The sequence below is a fragment of the Archocentrus centrarchus genome, chromosome 7 (assembly GCF_007364275.1).
Source record: "Archocentrus centrarchus isolate MPI-CPG fArcCen1 chromosome 7, fArcCen1, whole genome shotgun sequence".
Classification (NCBI taxonomy): domain Eukaryota; kingdom Metazoa; phylum Chordata; class Actinopteri; order Cichliformes; family Cichlidae; genus Archocentrus; species Archocentrus centrarchus.
In genome coordinates, this window is record NC_044352.1 from 23,977,829 (window position 1) to 24,000,199 (window position 22,371).

General features: G+C 41.9%; 1 protein-coding gene across 2 annotated transcripts in view; it reads left to right on the forward strand.

Annotated features, from left to right (window-relative positions):
• LOC115783351 (kazrin-like) overlaps positions 1-22,371 on the forward strand; it is a 188,481-nt gene that overhangs the window by 155,776 nt on the left and 10,334 nt on the right. For both annotated transcript variants that reach the window (XM_030734145.1, XM_030734146.1), the window contains exon 5: positions 10,000-10,191. In XM_030734145.1, coding sequence (XP_030590005.1) covers positions 10,000-10,191 — 192 coding nt within the window. The remainder of the gene's footprint in view (positions 1-9,999; positions 10,192-22,371) is intronic.

Consider the following 22,371-nt stretch of genomic DNA (forward strand, 5'->3'; position numbering starts at 1 on the left):
TTTAATAGGAAAATTGAGAACGCTCCAGAAATAAAGGATTTTGGTCTTAAAATTCTACTTTGTATATTTGTCTTTCTTTAAAGAATTTAGTGAATGCTGCAGTACAAAACCATTAAACTAAACAGTTCTTGGCATTTTATAGTTTCCTGTGATGAATCCTCCTGAGAATGGAGCTCATGTTTGGATGCATTTTTCAAATCTCCTAGCTACTGGGGATTAGTTGGACTTGATAAGTGTAAAAGCTAAGCCTCATCTTTGAATAGAAAGTAATTAAAAAAAAAAGAAAAAAGTATGTCTTGAGGATAACAGGTTTATTTTACAGCATAACACAATAAAGTCACCAGTGTTTAACAAAGTATAAAACACTTCATTGAACCAGAATGAAATATGAATTGCAGAAAAGCCCAGATGTAATATCCCCATATGAGGACACAGAGTCTCAGGACCAAACTTCTTTTTTTTTTTCCTCTCTTTTTTTGTGAGTTGAAGTTGATTAAGGACTGGCAGATAAACCTTCGCCAAATCAGATTGCATCAGTGTGTTAATCCGGTGAGTTTTATAAAATTATAATTCTATTTTATTACACCTAGGGTTCTGTTTGTATAGATCATATCAGAAAAGTAAAATTTGTAAGGAGATAGCTCACGGAGGGTAAGAAACGCAAGCATTTCAACTAACAGACAAGCTATAAACGGATCGGCCGAAGGCACAAAATTATTTGGAGGAGAAAAATAGAACAGAATCAGCTACATCAATTAATTTCATTGGACTTGCTGTAATCTATAAATACGGTAGCAAAGAGCTGGAGAGTCCAGAGACTGAACTGAAAATATCAGGGAGAGTAAACAACTCCTATACATGGCAAACAGAAATAACTGATATTAGCTTATATGCTCCTTGTGGTCCTGCTGCTGTAAAATGTAATGTTCAAAGTGTTATGATTGTATGATTTTTGTTCCACTGACTTAGTTCTAGTATTAGAGGACTTACTTACAGTACTATGATAGACTGAATAGACTCATAGGATTACATGAAAACACAAAAACTTGCAATATTACATGTCTTGTGAAAGCCCATAGTTCTCAGTTCTTTTTTTATATTGTCTTACTGTAAACAGCAGTGGGTTTGAGAGCTCTATTTTAATGTCTATTGAACTATTTAAGGCTGTGTGGAGGTTTCTTGTGGTTATCCATATTTTTGCTCTCCGCAGCTTTACTGCTGGTTTGACCAATGACCTATTTCAGTTGTTTTGTCTGTCACTTGAGTCCCAAATGGGTTATGTTTGCAAACCATGATGGGGTGCAAACTAGACTTCTGTGTTCCTAGCTTTTGACTGCCAAATGCCAGGAGGCCTCAAAGGTTGCAGGGTTTATGTCCTGGTTAAGAAATCAAACCAGAGATAAGGCGTTCCTGTCCTTGACCGTTGGTGTTTGTAGACCACTTTGAATAAAAAGTTTGATCTGTTGTCATTCCTGGTAGCTTTGAGTGGGTGAAGGGAGAAAAAAACCTTCAGCTTCAGCTGGAAACTATTTTCAGGAAAAAGCTCTAAAACACTCTGTGCACTACTTGCTCAGCATCAGACACTAAACATAGAGGAGTATTTAGCAGCTATAGAAGCAGATATTTCTCCTGGGATATTTTGGTAGGAACCAAAAAAAAAAAAAAGGGCTAACAGAGGCGTAAATATTGCATCACAGTCATCAGCTTGCAGAAAACTTAAATCAGTTGACCAACCTGAATGATAATGTTGCTAGATAATAACTGATGTGTAAGCAAAAGTTTGTCAGGTTTGCAAATTCCTCTTAAGGAATAGTTAAATGTTCACATCTTGTTACTACCCTGTGTTTTGTCAGCTCCAAATTGGAATGACAGTCAAGTAACAGCCTGGCTAATAAATGGTTTGGAAGAAGTAACCGTCCCTGTAATGCTGGTTAAGTAGTACTTTAGTAATAACAGTTGCTGTTTTGAGATGTGAGTGATCTGTATTATGTTTACTTTTGTTTCATTGTTTCAAACTTTCTTTCTTTCCCCATATATCTGAAATAAGGGTGCCATATAATTTGCGATCTGAGGAGCTGCAAATACCCCTTGTTCAGTGCTTGTGTAATCTAAGCTGGTTTAGATAATCCTGTTATCACCACTTGCGTGCTGTGTTTTGCATGACTCAGCATTTAGTTTGCTGAGTACAGTTTTTTCATAAAAAAAAAATTAACCTGCAACCTGAAACTCAGGTAAGCAGCAGAGGATGGATGGATGGATGGATGGATGGATGGATGGAAAGAAATAATGTAAAAGAAATGTTGCAAAAAAAAAAAAAAATCATCTGACTCTCTCACAGGTAGTGACTATCTCACAGACAGTGTTGAAGCCTGGACCAACTGCTTAACCAGTGGTATAGTTTTTCATCTGCAAGTATGAGAGGGTCCTTAAGGGTCCACGTTATGTAGATTATAACATTAGAGGGGTACATGGGCTCTGTGCCACCACTTCCGTACCCTCCAATTTGTTGTGGCAGTCACTGCACTGCAGGAGGGACATCAACATCATGCATGTCTTCTCCTAGCCGGACTAGTAGCATAACAACAACAACTACGACCCCTAGCTGTACGTGTGCACATCAGCAAGAGCGTATAATCCCAGCCTTGGAGGCAAAAGACAACCAATATATCATCTGATCCCATCTAGTGCTGAGGTTGTGATTGTAACGGATTTAAGGAGAGTATAATTCTGCTGGTTCATTAAAAATGTGACCACCAAGGGGCCATGCAGATAATCCTTTATTGAAAATCAGTGTAACTTACACCTCTGGTCTTGTGTATATGTGTGGTTCTCTAACAAGAAATAATGACATAATTAACACAGGTTTTCATTTGCTGTATAAATATACAGTATAACATATATCTAGTTATGAACTTATCTTTCTGCCAGCTTAATGCTTAAATAATGAAATAATAACTAAACCATAGTTGAAAAATAAATTCTTAAGATGAACAAAATAACCCCAAAGCAACAACAAGGCCTCATTTATATATAGCTCTTGCCCTCTATACATCTATAAAAGGTAACAACAAACTAACAGAAATATTGCAAAATAAACAGGACTTAAACCATCAGATGACGCCATTATAAAAACAGACTACAGACAAGCAGCCTAGCTAGATAAAGTTACCGTTTAACAAACAATATAAACATTGCGGTAAATTAACAACAATTCTTGGATTTACTTAGTGGTTGCCTGCATGCACATGCACCTGTCAAAGGCCATAAAAAAATATGGTAATTCTGATTAATAAATCAGTGCCAAAATTCTTCCACAGCGTTCCTTTTCTACTTCTTTTTCACACAGTCTCTCCATGCTAGCAGGGAGCATTCTGATTAGTTGCTGCTCGACAGCCAATTTAGTCCATCTCAGGAGGCTATTCTTTGTCACAGTGATGGCGACGGTGTCACGCCAATCCAAACCAACAAACAACTCCATGTTGTCAACCTGTTTTTCTGCTTACACTCCTGAATACTGACAGAAACAGTGTTTTCAGTTCGTTGTGTCTTTGTTTCTGTTTGAGAGGAGACGTAATTAAGGCCAGAAGGTTTTTGTTCCAGGGAGGACCCCGAGCTGTATGGAGTCCTGAAGTGGTGAGCAGAAAACATACCACTTATCAGGAAGCTCCCACTCTGTCATTGTAATGCAGTGCCACCATGATGCCTCTTGCCAACCTAGAGGCTGTGTGGACATTGAAAAATAGGTGATAGTCTTCACCCCACCACATCCTGCCTCCACCCACAAACTCTCATATCTGGAGTGCTCCAGCACTGATCTTGCCTCCAGAAAGCAGGGTTAGACACTAACATATCTCTTATGCTCTTTTTGTTAAGTGTCCTCTTGATGGTAAATGGTGTATTTTTTTTAATGCTATGATGAGTTACTGACTCACAAAATGTTTGATTCACGTATTGCAGGATTACACATACTTGTAGTTTGTTGTTTGTAAGGGATGCGCAAAAAATAATTCCAGTCATGGAATTCAGTAAGACGTGGACAATGTGTTCATATGCAAATGTGAATGTTTTACATAATGCATCAAAATGATTGCACAGAAATACAAACTAAAACTTAAAAGTAGAAATTTAGAGTGTAAACACTTTAAGTGCAAGGTAGATGATTATGATGAGTGGATGCTTAAATTTGAGTCAAATACAGTGCAATTGTAAGGTCAGAGTACTACATCATTTCCACATTTGTGTAAGCTCAGTGTTGCATTGTAACTACAGAAAAATCATAGCACAGAAGTAGCTCAAGGAAAAAAAAACCCAAAATGTAAGTTTTATGTTGTGAAATATGTTTTCTGTCTTTGTTTTAAATCCGTTTCTCATCATTTCAATAAGAAAACTCAGACATACTCTGTGAGCAGTTTTTGGTTCCAGTTAATCGTTTTACTGAATGGCAGGATTAGTACAGATGAACACAATTTTGTGCATTCTCATGACAGTATATGCACAATGTTTTTATCAGTGCCACAATTAGCTCAAGTTGACCAACTCTGGGCATGCCTGTCCGAGTTGTTGCCCCAGCCTTACCTCTCCATGAGAACACAATCTCTGATCTGGTTGTTTTTGGTGTAAATCTGCCTCAGTAGAGGTACTGAGATGAGGTGTTCCTACGTGCACTTATGCCATTCCTGCAGCAGCACCCAGCCCTTTGGCCGTTTCAACAGGAGAATGCCCGCCCACACGCTGCCAGAGTAGCACACACCTTTCTGAATCAGGAGCATATCCAGACACTTCCTTGGCAACATTTAGTATGTCTCCTATTGAACATGCCTTGGATGTGCTGGGTTAACATCATCATCAGAGGCAGCCACAGCCAGTGGCTAGTGTGCTGCAGCTACAGGTTGCGCTCAAATCTGTGTTTGAGCAATTCCTCAACAACAGATCTGGATGGGTAGATATAGATAGAGATACTTTATTAATCCCACACTGGGGAAATTCACTTGTTACAGCAAAGGTCAGAAAACAAAATTAGACATATATATTAGAAAACAATAAAAACAGAAAAACTAAGAAAAATAATGTACATGTGGTGCTATATAGAGCAAAATACACTAGAAGGCACAAGCACAGAGATTTTTTTTATATGTAGTGGGAATAATAATATATACACGTGTATTTTTAGCAGGTATTTAACCTATGTGCATATTGTAGAGTCTGACGGCTGTCGGGATGAAGGGCCTGTGATGGCGCTCCGTCCTACACAGTAGCTGTAACAGTACTGCTGAAGGAGCTGCTCAGGGCCTCCACAGTTTCATGCAGGGGGTGAGAGGTGTTTACTTGTGCAGTAATATAGTACTATATTAGTGTTGATTTGTGAAATCTGTTTAAAACAGAATTTTTTTTTTTCTTCACTAGTACATATAACCTGTCCATTAATGGAATTATATTTACAGTTTCTCGAAGTTCTACTTTGACAAAAATTGATCAAAAGAGATATTTTGTCTCTTTGATGCAGCAAAATGTTACACAGTTACTTCTTTTATGCAGTATCTGCTGTATCTTTATAAAGTGAGCAGCAACACAATCTTTTAAGCACATTTTCTGGTGAAGCTATATTAATTTGTGCAATAATAATCTGGGTAGGGTCAAATTACAAATGTCCATTTAGAGCTACGTACAAATCTGCAAAGCTTTAAACATGCAGTTAGGTCCTTAAGTTTTTCGACAAAGACATTTTTTGTAAACACTGGATTTTAAATCAGACAATCAAGAAAAATATTTGCTAGTTGTGTGATAGGTTTGTTCTCTTTTTCAGTATAATGATGGCCTACTTCACTCTTTGGACCTCACATTGGAATTCCAGTGAACAGCTACTAAACACGTTGAATTAAGTACACATATTTTATCTGCTTAATTTGTAATGACATACTGTAACAAGAGAGCAGAGCTCACCTAGCCCTATAACTGCTCGTCAGTCAATTGTCCAATTACTTTTGAAAGTGGCCTCTGAAAGTGGGGGACTGTACATAAAAATTGCTGTAATTAATAAACAGTTAATGCAATAGTTTTATTAAACTACTTTGAATTAAAGCTGAGAGCCTGGACTTCGATCACATCTGGATTGTCTGATTTAAAATCCACTGTGGTGGTGCACAGAGGCAAAAGATCAAAAAATGTGTAATTGTCAGTAAAACTTACAGATTTCACTGTATTAGGCCTCAGATGCCATTTATGATATATAATCATGTCTTTAAGTCTATAATTACTGTATAATGTTGATCTTCTGGGTTGGTTATTGGAGATTGAACACACATTTTCAGTGTCATTGTCCCTTAGAACTCCTCGTGTTGCTGCCTTTGCACAATCAATACATGCAAACTTAATGAATAAGAAATGAAACTGAGTCTGTGGCTATTATAGGATTTTTAAAAACCCATGAACTGTATCCTGCACTCGGTTGTTTCCAGAATGGGACAGTTCTTTGGATTGCCAATAAGGGTGTTGCTGCTTGAGTTGCTCTGTAAAATGTGGTTCTATTATCAGGTCCATTAAGTATACCTCTGTGTAATGACACTCCACTTGCCAGCTTTTCTCTCTCAACCCTTCTCCTAATAACCCCTTTTACATTTCATTTTCGTTATTTAGCGGGCAGCACTTATCCTTAGCCACTTTACATTTTGCCAGTGATCAAATTAATGGAGTCAAAAGGCCTGGGAAGCAGGTACATGTCATACAGGCAAAGCAGTGGGATTAATTGTAGTTTCATGGGAGGTAAAATGGGAGCTAAAGCAATCCATGCTGCGCAAAAGTGTATCAGAGCAAGGCTCACATATCTTTGCTTATAGTTTGTTGTCATAGTTTATTGTAGTGTTGAAGGTCTTTAATGTCCTTATGTAAGAAATCAATCATACACTATATTGCCAAAAGTCTTTGTTCATCTGCCTTCACGTGCATATGAACTTGAGTGGCATCCCATTTTCCATAGGGTTTAATATGATGCTGGCCCTCCCTTTGCAGCTGTAACAGCTTCAGTTCTTCTGGGAAGGCTTTCCACCATTCTTCCAGAAGTGCATTTGTGAGGTCAGACACTGATGTTGGACGAGAAGGCCTGGCTCACAAAGGTGTTCTATCAGGTTAAAGTCAGGTCTCTGTGCAGTCCAGTCGAGTTTTTCCACGCCAAACTGGCTCATCCATGTCTTCATGGACCTGCTTTGTGCCCTGGTGTGCAGTCATGTTGGAACAGGAAGGGGCCATTCCCAAACTGTTTCCACAAAGTTGGGAGCATGAAGTAGTCCAAAATGCTTTGGTATGCTGAAGCATCAAGAGTTCCTTTCACTGGAACTAAGGGCCGAGCCCAACTCCTGAAAAGCAACCCAACACCATAATCCCCCCTCCACCAAACTTTACACTTGGCACAATGCAGTCAGACAAGTACCGTTCTCCTGGAAACCACCAAGGAGGTGACCTCTGCGCACTGTGTGCCTCAGCATCTGCTGACCGCGCTCTGTGATTTTACGTGGTCTACCACTTCATGGCGGAGTTGTTGTCATTCCCATTTGCTTCCACTTTGTTATGATACCACTAAGAGTTGACTGTGGAATATTTAGTAGCAAAGAATTTTTTTGACTGGTCTTGTTGCACAGGTGGCATCCTATCAGCGTACCACGCTGGAAATCACTGAGCTCCTGAGAGTGACTCATTCTTTCACAAAGGAAGAATGAGTCACTCTCTAGTCTGCATGCGTAGGTGCTTGGTTTTATACACCTGTGGCCGTGGAGGTGATTGGAACACCTGAATTGAATGATTTTGATGTGAGTGAATACTTTTGGGGTATGTATGGGCACAGAAGGGGAGGATGCAGTTTAACACCGGGTCTGCAGGAAGAGGAGAGAGGGCTGATGTTGGCGTCCTGACTGAACCATGCTAATCACAATACTCTGCAAAAGCTACGTACACTAATGTGTGTATGCTCTAAAAAAAATAAAGCCATGAATAATTTACCAATAAATTTTATACAAAGTGCAGTAAACAGGGAAAAAAAGCTAATTGAAATTAATAATTGATATGACCCCCCTTTGCTTTCAATATAATTCTCCTGGGTATAGTTATGCAAAGTAGGTTGAAGCTGTCAAGCTTCTAGGAGATTGTGCCACAATTCATGTTGATTCAGGCTTTCAATTACTTCTGAATAGCACTAAATACAGCACTCTGGCAGTATTTAAACAGAAATGGTTTCAATTGGATTGCATTGTATTGCATTTGTAGTTTCTCATAACAAAATTACTAAAGGAAAACTGTTGAGTTTTGATATATGTGTTTCCAGCAGACAGTTGGAAACACATGGAAACAATCCCTTTGTGACTACAGTAAGGGACCTGCAATCATCATCTTGATGTTCAAATTACAGGTGACCAGAAATCCTAACATTGGTTGAATACAGTTCTTTTTTACCAGAATGCAAGCTTTATATTTCACTAAAACCCAGCTTTTTTGTTTTGATGTTTAAATTCAAAAAGTGTGTGTGTGTGTGTGTATGTATGTATGTATGTATATATATATATATATATATATATATATATATATATACCATACCATACCATACCATCTTTATTTATAAAGCACTTTAAAACAACCACAGCTGACACAAAGTGCTGTACATTAAAACACAAATAAATAACAATTTAATAACTCTTTCAGGTTAAAAAAAAAAAAAAAAAAACAGTTTAAAACTAGATCCCGCTGGAGTTAAAAGCCAAGGAAAAAAGATGGGTTTTAAGACGAACTTTAAAAGTGGACAGTGAAGGCATTTTGAACCAGCTGCAGACGTGAGAGTAGCGACTGACTGACTCCAAAATAAAGTGAATTACAGTAATCCAGTTCTTTAAATTTTTTTTTGTTTGTTTCACTAATATTGACCTCTGCTCTACAAAAAATGCAAATATTGGTTAACATTTCTGGGAATTTTCATTAGTGCCATGTGTTGATCCTTCAAACTACATTTCATTCAAATGCTAAAGTGCTTCCTTTCTCTCTCTCAGTATTCTGGGATATTCTCTCTCTGCTTAGTTCTCACATTCATCTCAGATTTCACTTTTTCAGTAAGAATTGGAGCTGGTGTACCAGAGTATGAAGTGTGATTTATGCACAGCGCTCGATAATGGAACCATACGAGATGGGGTAGAGCAGTTTTAACCCTCCCCTCCCTTGCCCCGAGGATGCATGAAATGAAACTCTACTCATCCTACTATAAATGACATTCCATATGCTCCAACTAGGCACCCGCATTCAGTGCGTCAAAAGTCACAATTCTTTTTCTTTTTTGTTTTGGGTTTAATGTGAAAATTTGAAGCGATATATTTATCTGTTGTGGCTTATTTTAAAAGTGAGTGAAATCCTCTCTCTGCTGCTGATGCTTTGAAAGCACTTTGAAATTTTTTTCCCTGAGTCAAATTGCGAGAAAAAATCTATTTCTCTGTGCTGTTGTTCTCATTTTGTTGTTTGTGTCTTCGTCACAACGACAGGGAGGAGTACTTTAATGCACCGTTCAATGAATATTAAATGAGTGCTCCTCTCGCCTTTTCTCATCATTCCTGTCAACGCAGAGAAGGTTCAGAAGACAACTTCAAAGACAAATTTCATTACACAATCAGTGCCTTGTCTCTGCTCATCTGATGGACCGCACCTATCTCTGTGATGCTTATTACTGTCAGTAATTTGGCTCTGCAGTTATCTCAATAACAAATGAAACCGCAGCCTCCCATGGTGATGTAAATCAGTTTAGCATTTCACACATAATTTCTGCAGTCATGTAGCTGTTCAAAGCTGATGCACCTGTATGAGACCTGATTCCAGCAAGCATGTGACCCTTCTCTCGCTGCTGAAGTTGCCTTTTTGCTTTGGTTTAAATACAGATTTGATATTAAGGCTGTGCTGCAGCTCAGAATCACACAAATTTAGGCTACATGTTGGTGTGGGCCTGCTAAAGCTCTCTTCCTTTTCTGCAAATTGTAGTTCTGCTGCGTGAAGAGGTGGCCCAGCTCCAGGAAGAGGTGCACCTGCTGCGGCAGATGAAGGACATGTTGAGTAAGGACCTGGAGGAGACCCAGGGAGGCTGCTCAGCTGATGTGCTCTCTGCCACTGAACTGCGCGTGCAGCTGGCCCAGAAAGAACAGGAGCTGGATCGAGCCAAGGAGGCTCTGCAAGGTAAGGACTGTCGGGAAACAGGGAACCACGTGTGCTGTTTTAAACACTGACTTTTTATTATTAAAAAAATATGAACAGTGTTTGTTCTTTAGGGTATTGGTTTGATTTCTTTACATTTTCTGATTGGTAATAGCAACCAGTTTTATTAATACTAATATGTAACATTAAGCTCAGGAGTTCACGGCCTGAAGACAAGCCCCTCCTGACCATTTTATCCAGTGATTGTGGTTAAATGATGACTTTTGATTTTTTTTTTTTTTTCATACTTTGTCCTTCAAGAACAATAAATTCTCTTCATGTAAACAAAAAACAAGAAATCCTAATTTTGTTTGGTTATGAGTTTTGGATTCGTGCTATTCTTTTTGTCTTTTCACGCACAAATCAGTGATTTATCAGTATTTTCGTGCTTGAATTTGTTAATCCTTTACAAACAAATTTTGAAGTGCCTTTGACCATGCATACAATATAAAATGAATACTACTTCTACTGATGATGATGATGATACCTTTGGTCATTATTTACAGTTTTCCATAACACCATATGCCACAAAATGCTCAGAATTACAATTACCATAAATTAAAGAAAAGTATGCAAAGAAAACAAACGAGTAAATGGAAAGGAGTAGGCCTTAACCTTTTAATTTATCTTATCTTTCATTAGAAAAAGGACCATTGCTGGATATTATGACTTGATTTTGCGACTCTATCTCTCTGATCCTGGAGAATCAGGACTCCCCCCCCTTGTAGTGAGCTTCTCATCTTGGGCTGACACATGTGCTTCTTGTCCTCCACCTTTTCTTTTTCTTGTAGTCTGCCAGTCTTTTTTTTTTTTTTTTTTTTTTTTCATATCAACTTTGATGCCCAAACTTTTTTTTTCTCTGAGCTGCAGTGAGTGCCTCATTGGAAACCATGTTCAGAACCTCCATTATTTCAACCTGAGGCTTTTTAAAAAAAAAAAAAATTCGAATTAATTTATTATTTATTTTTAAACGGTTATCATTCCCATGGAAACTCTTTGGAAAGCTGTGCCCTTTCTGGCTTTCTCTTTGGACATGATTGTTTCAGTTTCTTAGGTCAGGCTTCTTTCTTATAACATTATCGCCACTTTCCGCTTCACTTGGATGTAAATGTGTTTTTTTTTTTTTATGTAGCAAAATGGGGGCGCAGCAGTATGCTAATGGCATGCAGATTGTATGCAGATTCCACAAAAATTTTGGTTCATAATAATTCTGATTTACTAATATACGCGCAGTGGTAAGAACAAAATAGGCCAGTGTGCACGTTTCATAATCCCAATGGTAATTTTGTTTTTCGTGAAGGGCAAGAACGTTTCCCCACACGCACATTAGTCAAAGAGGGTTGTTGAGTTTTTGTAATATTGTTAAGTCTTTGGTTCCTGTTGTAATTTTAACATTTTAGTTTTTTCAGCGCTCCCTTCGCTTTGATCCCTCTGTGTTTGTGTCTTCGCCTCACAGTTTGTTTTGCTAATTACTTTTCTTGGTGTGTGTCGCTTGCTTTTACTTCCTGTTTAAGTCTTTCCCTGATTCCCTGAGTGTTTTCACCTGCTAATTGCTTCCTCCTCTGTTCTGTCCTCATCTGTGTCCTGTTCCCTAATTAGTGCTCTGTGTACATGTAGTTGTGTGTTCCTCCTCTGTTTGCCGGTCTGTTGTGCTTCCCGTTTGTGGTACCTTTGATTAACCTTTTGCTTTTTGTGGATCTTTTTTTTTTTTTTTTGTATGAGCTCACTTTCTTTTGGCTCCTCACATCTACTCCTGAAAAATTTGATGAGTAGACCAGGTATAGGTGCAGGTAGGTGTGTCCTGTTGGGTAAAATGTGACCAAAAATGGCAGCATTTCCCACTTTCTCGGTCAAAGCATTCGATTCACCACCCTGTTGCTTTAAATCTCTTGTTTGCTGCTCCCACTCCTGCTGAGAGAAAACCTGTGCTGCCTTTTGCTTCATAGGGCTTGAAACCAGTGTCTCTTTTTTTTATCCATTCATCATTATGTTAACATAAGTGTCTGTATCAGTGTGGTTGATGCAGCCCATTAGTTGCATTGTGGTCCATTAGCATGTGTTATGGTAGAGAGATGGAGAGATATCTTGGGGTGAAAGGAGACGCAGATGCTCGGACTATTTAAAAAAGGGAAAAAGAAAAATCGCTCCATGCTTTTGGCAAATCGAGCTGCGCTGCTCCCGTTGTGAAGCATGACACAAATACAGCTCAACACAATGCAGAAGCTTCGAGAAGGTTGTTCAGATAAATAACATTGCTAAAGAGTCTAATAATAGCTAACTTCACTTATGTCTCATGTTTTGACCTGGTAATATATCTAACTAGCACATTATATAAAATAGTCTTTTTTTTAACTGGGAATATGTGAAATGGGAATATATAGATCAGTGACAAAATAAAGCTGTAAAGCGTTGGGCTGTCGTGTGCCACCGAAACGGCTCAATAGGGCCTCGGTATTGATTATCCAAGCGTTTGGGACTCTGCTGGAGGGATGGAACTCCATTCTTCTAAAGGAAATCACCTTATTGTTTTGGTGATGACATCAAACCATTCATTGACCCCTCATGTGCTGTGAATCAGGACATTACATCCTGGGGAAAAAAAAACTCCCATTAGAATAGATATGCTTCATCGTATGATGAAGGTGATCACTGACAACATTGTCCCTTACAACAGTGACCCTTACCCTCCCAGGGGGACAAGTAGACTCAAACCACGCCATTAAAATTACCACTAGATCTCCTCCCGGCAGAGGTCGTGTTCCTTTTTTTGTTTTGTTTTGTTATTTTTCCTTTAATTTGCTCCCTGACTTTGCTTGCATACTGCCTTCTCATAGAGTCTGCACACAGTAAAGAAATGAACACTGCTAAGCACTGCAGAGTGGATTGCAGGGCATCAAGCAGAGATGTCATCAGTGTGGCAGTGAATCATTTTTTCAAAGAATTATCACCAATGGAATGAGGCAGAACACAAAAACTACCATTTGGTATCAGACAAAAGCATGACATGCTGTCAGGGGATTTTGTTGCTGCGACATTTCACTTGACACTTGCAGCCTACGCTTTTTGGAAGAATTGAACGAAAACAAAATGGACTGGGGCAGAGCAGAATAGAGCGCACATCAAATAAATACTTATCTCTTCTTCAACGGGATGTTTGGCTGTCTGAACAGAGTGCACACAGGCTCATACAGTCATTTGTATGACTCAGGCCTGTTAATGAAGGCCAAAGCCCACCAGCCCCAGCAGGCACCGACAGTAATCGGCGGCTAATGAAAGCTTTATAAAACCAGACTTTGGTTGGCTTACAAGGTCCAGAAACGTCAAGCGGGGTGGATCTAGTCTACAATGAAGCTGCGGTATATGGGAGAGCAATAGGAAATTGGATGTTGTCATATTCAAGTTTGGTTCTGCTGGGGTAAGTTCACAAGGCAAATTGAAATGATTTAACTTGAGTGTGAAGCCGTTACTGTTGCTATTCCCACCCCCCCACCCCCAGGCACTTCCTATGAGGACTCGAAGGACAAGCTAATGTTCAAGTCAGAACTTTTGGCCAGTCTGACCCGTGAAAAAGAGAGATTTGCCTGTAAAAGCAGCAAAATTCTTAAACTATTTATATTTTTATTGTTGTTTTCCACCTGGCCTGGTTTTTTTACAGCAAAAGCTGATTTCAGCTCTTTTGTAAGTCTGCTGTTGTCACTCTCAATCTTTATACACTGAAACTGAAGCTCACTGCACGCTCCAAACGTGTAATTTTTTCAGACAGCTGTGAAAGGCCAGCAGCTGCATTTCTTAGCTTTTTCTTTTTGTGCCGTTTGCTTATGGTGGGTAGCAGCCAGTGAATTTTGGCTTTGTCCCCAGCAATATTTACAGTTGTTTCTAAATAGAAAGTGGAAATGCATCTTTCATCCCTCTTCTGTTGTTTTTGTAGCTCTTCCAACTTCTGCCACCCAACACATTTACATTCCCTGCTGCAAATATTGGCACATAGTCCTGGATCATACTGATGATTTTATTTTTGTGTGTATTAATATCTTAATATTGTTACTGTAATGAGATAGAATGAAGAGAAATTTATTAATAATAATGGACAGATGTTTTGCTATTTCTAAAAGAAAAGAAGCAGAAAAGTATCAGAAAATATTGTATTGTGCAAAAGTCTTGAGCCACCCCTCATTTCTTTATATTTTGCTTCCAAGCAGCCAGACTTTCTTGTAGTTTTTAAAGTGGTCTTCATCAATAGTTCTCCAGGCTTTTTGAAGGTATTTCAAAGTTTTTCTTTTGACAGGAGTGGCAGGGTTAAAAAAAAAAATCTACCGCAGATGAACAGTATCTGAAAGTCATGTTCTTAAGAAATGTGAAGAAATCCAGCAAAAAACCTGACACAGGACTTTGGATCTGGCACTTCAGCTGATCCATCTGCTGTTTGCCGAAGGCTCATCAGAAATGGTGTCAGTGGAAGGCTGTCAAGAAACTATCCTGAAGGAAAGAAAATGGATAGAAAAGGTTGGAGTGTGCCGAATTACACAAGAACTGGACTGAAAAACAGTGGAAGCAGGTCATACAGAGTTTTCTACTTCTTCTACTTTTGGCTGCTTCCTTAAGGGCTCACCACAATGGATCATCTGCCTCCATCTCACCCAGCCCTCTGCATGTCCTCCTTCATAACATCCATGAACCTCCTCTGAGGTCTTCCTCTTTTCCTTTTGCCTGGCAGCTCCATCTTCAACATCCTTTGTCCAGTATATTCACTATACTGCCTGTCAAGATTTCACACTGGATGTCCTTCCTGATGCAACTATCCCCATTCATTCAGGCTTGGGGCCACCACTAGTAGTGCACTGGCTGGTGCCCGCACCCCCGTGGCTGGGTTAGAAGGTCTTATGGAGGGATGAATCCAAACAGTATGTACAGAGGAGGTCGGGAGAGAGGTACAACCGAGCGCCTACAGCCATCTGTAAGACATGGTGGAGGCGCTGTCATGATTTGGGGCTGCATTTTTCACCATGATCCCAAACACACTGCCAATGTTTAAAAGCATACCTGGATAGATAAAACACACAGTGGAACACTCTCAGTTGTGGATTGGCCTCCTCAGAGCCTGGACCTCAACATTATTGAATCAGTGTGAGATCATCCTGACAGAGAACAGAACAAAAGGCAGAAAACATCCAAAGAGGAGTTTTGAATCTCCGTCAAGAAGCCTGGAGAACTATTCCTGAAGACTACTTAAAGAAATTGCAATAAATCATGGCTAAGAGAGTTCAGGTAAAGGTGGTCACACCAAATATTGACTTTCAAAGAAGTTAAAATTGTACATACTCTGTTTTTGCCTTATATACTGTACTTCCGTGTATGTTTGCACATGCTTCAATAAATCGCTGCACCTATTTTCCTAGTAAAATATAAAGGAATGATGGGTGGCTCGAGACTTTTGCATAGTACTATACACTGGAGGTTACAAGCACATTCATCATGTTTATAGAGTACATCTCATCTGTGCCTGGAAGATCTACCGCAAAAGCCTTTGGATCTTATTATGCTTTAAACAAGCTGTGTTGTACAGTGTCCATGTTTGGCAATGCATGAAGACACGAACTTATACAGTAGCTCCTCTGAATGGCCAGACTCATTGTTTGTGTAAGAATCTGTTCGAAATTCAGTGAATTATCCAAATAAAGACGCATGTTGAGTGTGATGTTGCACTCTGCTGTAATGTATACACTAATACAAATGTAAGTAGCAGAGTGAACAATGATGAGAGAGTTTGGAAGCAAAGTTCAGATCCTGCCTCACTTGAACACATCGCATCGCTGTATATCTGAACCTTTGCGCGTTTGGATGGTCACAAAAACAGTCACGACTCCTCCAGTTCTGCTCAGATGCTGCCCATATGGTAACGATATAGGAACAACATCTCACTGATTCCAGCAGTAAATGTAAGTAGTTGTTAATAATTTGTTTTTTTTTCTCATACAGTGTAGTATTTAATTAATTCATACTTAATTTCCTTAATCATATTGCATGTGACTTGTAGGACATAAAACTCATTTTCAAAAGTTACACATCTACTGTAAGTTTTTCTTTTTCTATTTCTTTTCCATGTGGCTTTTAAGCAACCGAGTAAATACTTTGTTTGAACATCCTTTAGTAAACATCATGTACTTTAGCCTTGTTTTACTCCTCGGACAGCCATACAGTAGATTTAAAGCACTTTCTGAGTTGGACTTTGAGGTGCAATCAAGCAAAAGGTGTTAATCTCAGGCACGGGGCCAAAATTTTATCTTCTATGACTTAGATACATGGGGAAAAAATTATATTTTTATATGTACATATATATATATATATTAAAAGTTTGTGAAGTTTTACTCTTTTATTTCTTTTTATGTTTATTCAAAGTGTTTGTAATACAGCAAAAAAAAAAGACTCATGAGTTGTTGGACTTGGAAATAGTTGAGTTTTAAAGCTTCTGGTGATGAAAACAGAACATAGGCCAAATGTTCTCATTAACTACAGCATTTTCCATATGCTGCCAATTGATTGGAGCCGAGATGTTGACTCTGTTTGATTTCCCAAGTTTTCACAAAGCTGGCATATTGCGAGGATCCCACCAGATGCTCCTGCAGAGTGCTTTTTCCCAGAAGAATGAGAGCCCTGGGGGTTTTTATTGAAGTGCTACCAACAATTATTGTGAAGCAGAGAAGCTTTGTGGAGCTTTTTTTTTTTTTTTTTTTTTGGTTGTTGTTTTTCTTTTGTTAGTTCTTCTTTGTTTTACTGTGGTTCTGCTTTGGATGAAGAAGCAAGAGGCTGAAGTGATGAAGTACCATGAAAGAAATGCATCATTCCCTCCTTTGCTCTCTGCCACTTGAGATAATACCTGTTTACTGTGGGAATGGATCGCTGAAACTATGTTGCCACTCCTACCTCGGTTCAGATGGTTTGCGGCTAAATTACATGCAGATTTTCTGGTGCCTATGAATACAAAATAAAGAAGAAAGAGGTGAACGCTACTTTTCAGCGTGTTTTCACTTCAGTTATTCTTCATTTTCTTCCCCTCTGTCGCTTCCTTTATCTCCCCTTCTGCCTTTGTTTGGTGTGATGCCCACACCATTTAAATGTGAAGGCCTGAGCTCACTTCCACCGTGAACCAGACTTTGGTGTGTGTGAACACTGTAATTGTAATCGAGGGTAATTGTCAACCCCTTACAATTGCAGGTTTTGTTATGATGTCCGTGGGCACTCAATTCAACCCAAGAGCTGCACTTCATGCCCCCTACACAAACGACAATGAACTGATTGAGTTTTGGCAATCTTTGAACCATAAAGTTGGAGGTACAGAGAGAAAATAAGCCCCAGATTTGGCTAATGCAACTGGGAAGTTCTCAAAAGGTGTTTTAGAAGTTTACACAACTCTTACTTCTCATCAAAGTTTTGTTTAATGAAGTTTCAAAGTGGAGTTGGCCCTCACTGCTGCTTTTAATTAGCTATTTTCACTTTGACTATTACTATCACTGAGGGACTCCCAGTCAATCCGGAGCTCATATGAAAGCAGCAGACAGCTATGTATCATCAAAGCACAGTCTGCCTGCTCTGTTTAGTGTCATTTCACGCTACACTGTACTTAGAAAGCAGCTCTGTCCTTGACTACAAGGCCGCTTTTCTCAGTAGGTGTTAAAACACTGGTCCACACGTACAAAGATGCACACACACTCAGTGCCACTGAATCTCTTCAGGTTTCTTGACCTGATGACCTTAAAAGCAAATTAAGTTTTTTCTTAACTAAGAGCTAGTGTGACAGAGTTTTTGTGATGTGCTTTCTCAACAGTATCTACAGCTTTACCACAACAGCTTTTCAGATAGTTTTATTATTTAGCTTGCTGTTAAACTTGGATAGATTTAAGTGAGAAACCTTGTTTGGGTTGTAGTGGCCCAATTGTGTTATTTAGAAAAATCTTGGCAATCGACTAATTCTTATGTGAAGAGACAAAACCAAATAGACATAAATCTGACATCAAAATCTACCTAGCAACAACAGTTACACAGCAAACATGGTTGAAACCCTGACGTCGACGTCCACACAGAGCAGAGATCCACTCAGGCCATCTCTTACAAAGTAAGAACTGCACATCAGATTATCGCATTTACAGAATTATATAAATGTTATTCAAAAGTTAATCTTGTTAGTACATGGTTGTGAATAGATGGCCGCACAATGACTCCCATCCACATCCAAGTCATTTACATGCATGCATATCTAAATTCTGTCACATCAGTTGCATGGTGAGCATTACAGCCTTTGCCTCTCTGTCCCTGACAACACCATCATAAACCCAGGAATACTGAATTAGCATCCATCCATCCATCCATCCATCCATTTTCTTCCGCTTATCCGGGGCCGGGTCGCGGGGGCAGAAGCCTAAGCAGAGAAGCCCAAGCTTCCCTCTCCCCAGCCACCTCCTCCAGCTCATCCGGAGGGACCCCAAGGCGTTCCCAGGCCAGCCGAGATACATAATCTCTCCAGCGTGTCCTGGGTCTACCACGGGGCCTCTTCCCGGTGGGACATGCCCGGAACACCTCACCCAGGAGGCGGCCAGGAGGCAACCTAATCAGATGCCCGAGCCACCTCAACTGGCTCCTTTCGATGTGGAGGAGCAGCGGCTCTACTCTGAGTCCCTCCCGGATGGCCGCACTCCTCACCTTATCTCTAAGGGAGAGGCCAGCCACCCTTCGAAGGAAACTCATTTCTGCCGCTTGTATTCGCGATCTTATTCTTTCGGTCACTACCCAAAGCTCGTGACCATAGGTGAGGGTAGGAACGTAGATCGACCGGTAAATCGAGAGCTTCGCTTTTACGCTAAGCTCCCTCTTCACCACGACGGACCGGTGCAGCGTCCGCATCACTGCAGAAGCAGCCCCGATCCGCCTGTCGATCTCCCGTTCCCTTCGCCCATCACTCGTGAACAAGACCCCGAGATACTTAAACTCCTCCACTTGAGGCAAGAACTCGTTCCTGAGCCGGAGATGGCACTCCACCCTTTTCCGGCTGAGGACCATGGCCTCAGACTTAGAGGTGCTGATTCTCATGCCAGCCGCTTCACACTCGGCTGCGAACCGTTCCACTGCGAGCTGGAGGCCCCCCCCGATGAAGCCAACAGAACCGCATCATCTGCAAAAAGCAGAGATGAGACTCTGAGGCCACCAAGGAAGAAGCCTTCCGCCACCTGGCTACGCCTAGAAATTCTGTCCATAAAAATTATGAACAGAATCGGTGACAAAGGGCAGCCCTGACGGAGTCCAACACCCACAGGAAACAAATCCGACTTATTACCGGCTATACGGACCAAGCTCTCACTGTGGTTGTACAGGGACTGAATGGCCCGCAACAATGGGCCAGACACCCCATACTCCCGCAGAACCTCCCAAAGAACACCCCGAGGAACACGGTCGAATGCCTTCTCCAAGTCCACAAAGCACATGTAGACTGGTTGGGCAAACTCCCACGCACACTCAAATATCCTTGAGAGGATAAAGAGCTGGTCCAGCGTTCCACGACCAGGACGAAAACCGCATTGTTCCTCCTGAATCCGAGGTTCGACTAACGGACGCACCCTCCTTTCCAGCACCCTGGCATAGACCTTACCGGGGAGGCTGAGGAGTGTGATCCCCCGAAAGTTGGAGCACACCCTCCGGTCTCCCTTCTTAAAGATGGGGACCACCACCCCGGTCTGCCAATCCAATGGCACTGCCCCAGATCTCCACGCGATGTTGCAGAGGCGTGTCAACCAAGACAGCCCTACAACATCCAGAGCCTTCAGGAACTCAGGGCGAATCTCGTCCACCCCAGGGGCTCTGCCACCAAGGAGTTGTTTAACTACCTCAGTGACCTCACCCCCAGTGATGGTCAAGTCATCCCCCTCATCCCCAGACTCTGCTTCCACTACAGAAGGCGTGTCAGTGGGATTCAGAAGGTCCTCGAAGTATTCCTTCCACCGTCCGACTATAGCCTCAGTTGAAGTCAGCAGCACCCCCCCCGCACTATAAACAGTGTGAGTGAAGCACTGCTTTCCCCTCCTGAGTCGCCTGACGGTTTGCCAGAATCGCTTCGATGCCGTCCGAAAGTCTTTTTCCATAGCCTCACCAAACTCCTCCCACACCCGAGTTTTTGCTTTGGCCACTACCCGAGCTGCATTCCGCTTGGCCTGTCGATACCTGTCAGCTGCCTCCGGAGTCCCACAGGCTAACCAAGCCCGATAGGACTCTTTCTTCAGCTTGATGGCTCCCTTCACCTCCGGTGACCACCATCTGGTTCGGGGGTTACCACCACGACAGGCACCAACCACCTTGCAGCCACAGCTCTGAGCAGCAGCCTCAACAGTGGAGGTGCGGAACATGGTCCATTCGGACTCAATGTCCTCAGCCTCCCTCGGAATGCTGTCGAAGTTCTGCCGGAGGTGGGAGTTGAAGATCTCCCGGACTGGGGCTTCTGCCAGGCGTTCCCAGCGCACCCTCACAATACGTTTAGGTGTGCCAGGTCTGTCCAGCATCTTCCCCCGCCACCTGATCCAACTCACCACCAGGTGGTGATCAGTTGACAGCTCAGCTCCTCTCTTCACCCGAGTGTCCAGAACATACGGCCGCAGATCTGATGATACGATTACAAAATCGATCATCGACCTGCGACCTAGGGTGTCCTGGTGCCATGTGCACTTATGGACATCCTTGTGTTCGAACACGGTGTTTGTTATGGACAAACTGTGGTTTGCACAGAAGTCCAATAACAAAACACCATTCGGGTTCAGATCGGGCAGGCCGTTCCTCCCAATCACGCCCCTCCAGGTCTCACTGTCATTGCCCACGTGAGCGTTGAAGTCTCCCAGCAAGACTATGGAGTCACCAGATGGAGCACTCTCCAGCACCCCACCCAGCAACTCCAAAAAGGGTGGGTACCCTGAACTGTCATTCGGCGCATAAGCGCAAACAACAGTCAGGACCCGTTCCCCAGCCCGAAGGCGCAGGGAAACTACCCTCTCGTCCACCGGTGAAAACTCCGACGTACAGGCAGCAAGCCGGGGGGATACAAGAATACCCACCCCAGCTCGCCGCCTCTCACCGAGGGCAACTCCAGACTGGAACAGAGTCCAGCCCTTCTCCAGGAGACTGGTTCCAGAGCCCAGGCCATGCGTTGAGGTGAGCCCAACTATGTCTAGCTGGTATCTCTCAACCTCACGCACTAGCTCAGGCTCCTTCCCCACCAGAGAGGTGACATTCCATGTCCCAACAGCCAGTTTCGATAGCCGGGGATCGGTCCGCCAGGGCCTCCGCCCTCGGCCACCGCCCGACACACATTGCACCCGACCCCTACGACACCTCCTGCGGGTGGTGGGCCTGCAGGAGGGCGGGCCCATGTAACCTCTTCGGGCTGCGCCCGGCCAAGCACCACGGGCTAATGCCTGGCCACCAGACGCTCTCCCTCGAGCTCCCTCCCCAGGCCTGGCTCCAGGGTGGGGCCCCGGTAACCCTATCCCGGGCAGGGTAAACTGTTCCCTTGTTTTTTCACTCATAAGGGTCTTCTGAACCGCTCTTTGTCTGGACCCTCACCCAGGACCAGTTTGCCATGGGAGACCCTGCCAGGGGGACAAGCCCCCAGACAACATAGCTCCTGGGATCACTGGGACACACAAACCCCTCCACCACGATAAGGTGGCGATTCACGGAGGAGTACTGAATTAGCACAGCAGGAAAAACAAAGAATGTGCTCAAAAACCCTGAGCTCATCAGTGCGAGTCACCAGTGAAGTATGTTCTTTGCCCTTCTCGTTCTTCCAGTCGAGAATGTTTTATTTCATTTTATTTTAAGCAGCAAAGTGATATTAGAAAACAGTTCTTAAGGCTAACATGAACGTTGAGGCCTGAAACCGTTGTCGGTGTAATATCCTCGGTTGGTTCAGCTGTCACCCCAGACATCAACAAAAACAAACAAACAAAAAAACACAGGGCAGCGGTTATTCAGTGTTGAAATGTTTGCTGGGTAGGCTCAGCATTTCTTGAATAGCTTGGACACCCAAATAAATGAGAAACGTTTGATCTGTTTTCATCAGCTGTCTTAAGCAGGTCAGATGTCGTCGCTGCACACACGCCTGATACCGCAGTGACATGCCTTGCTCTG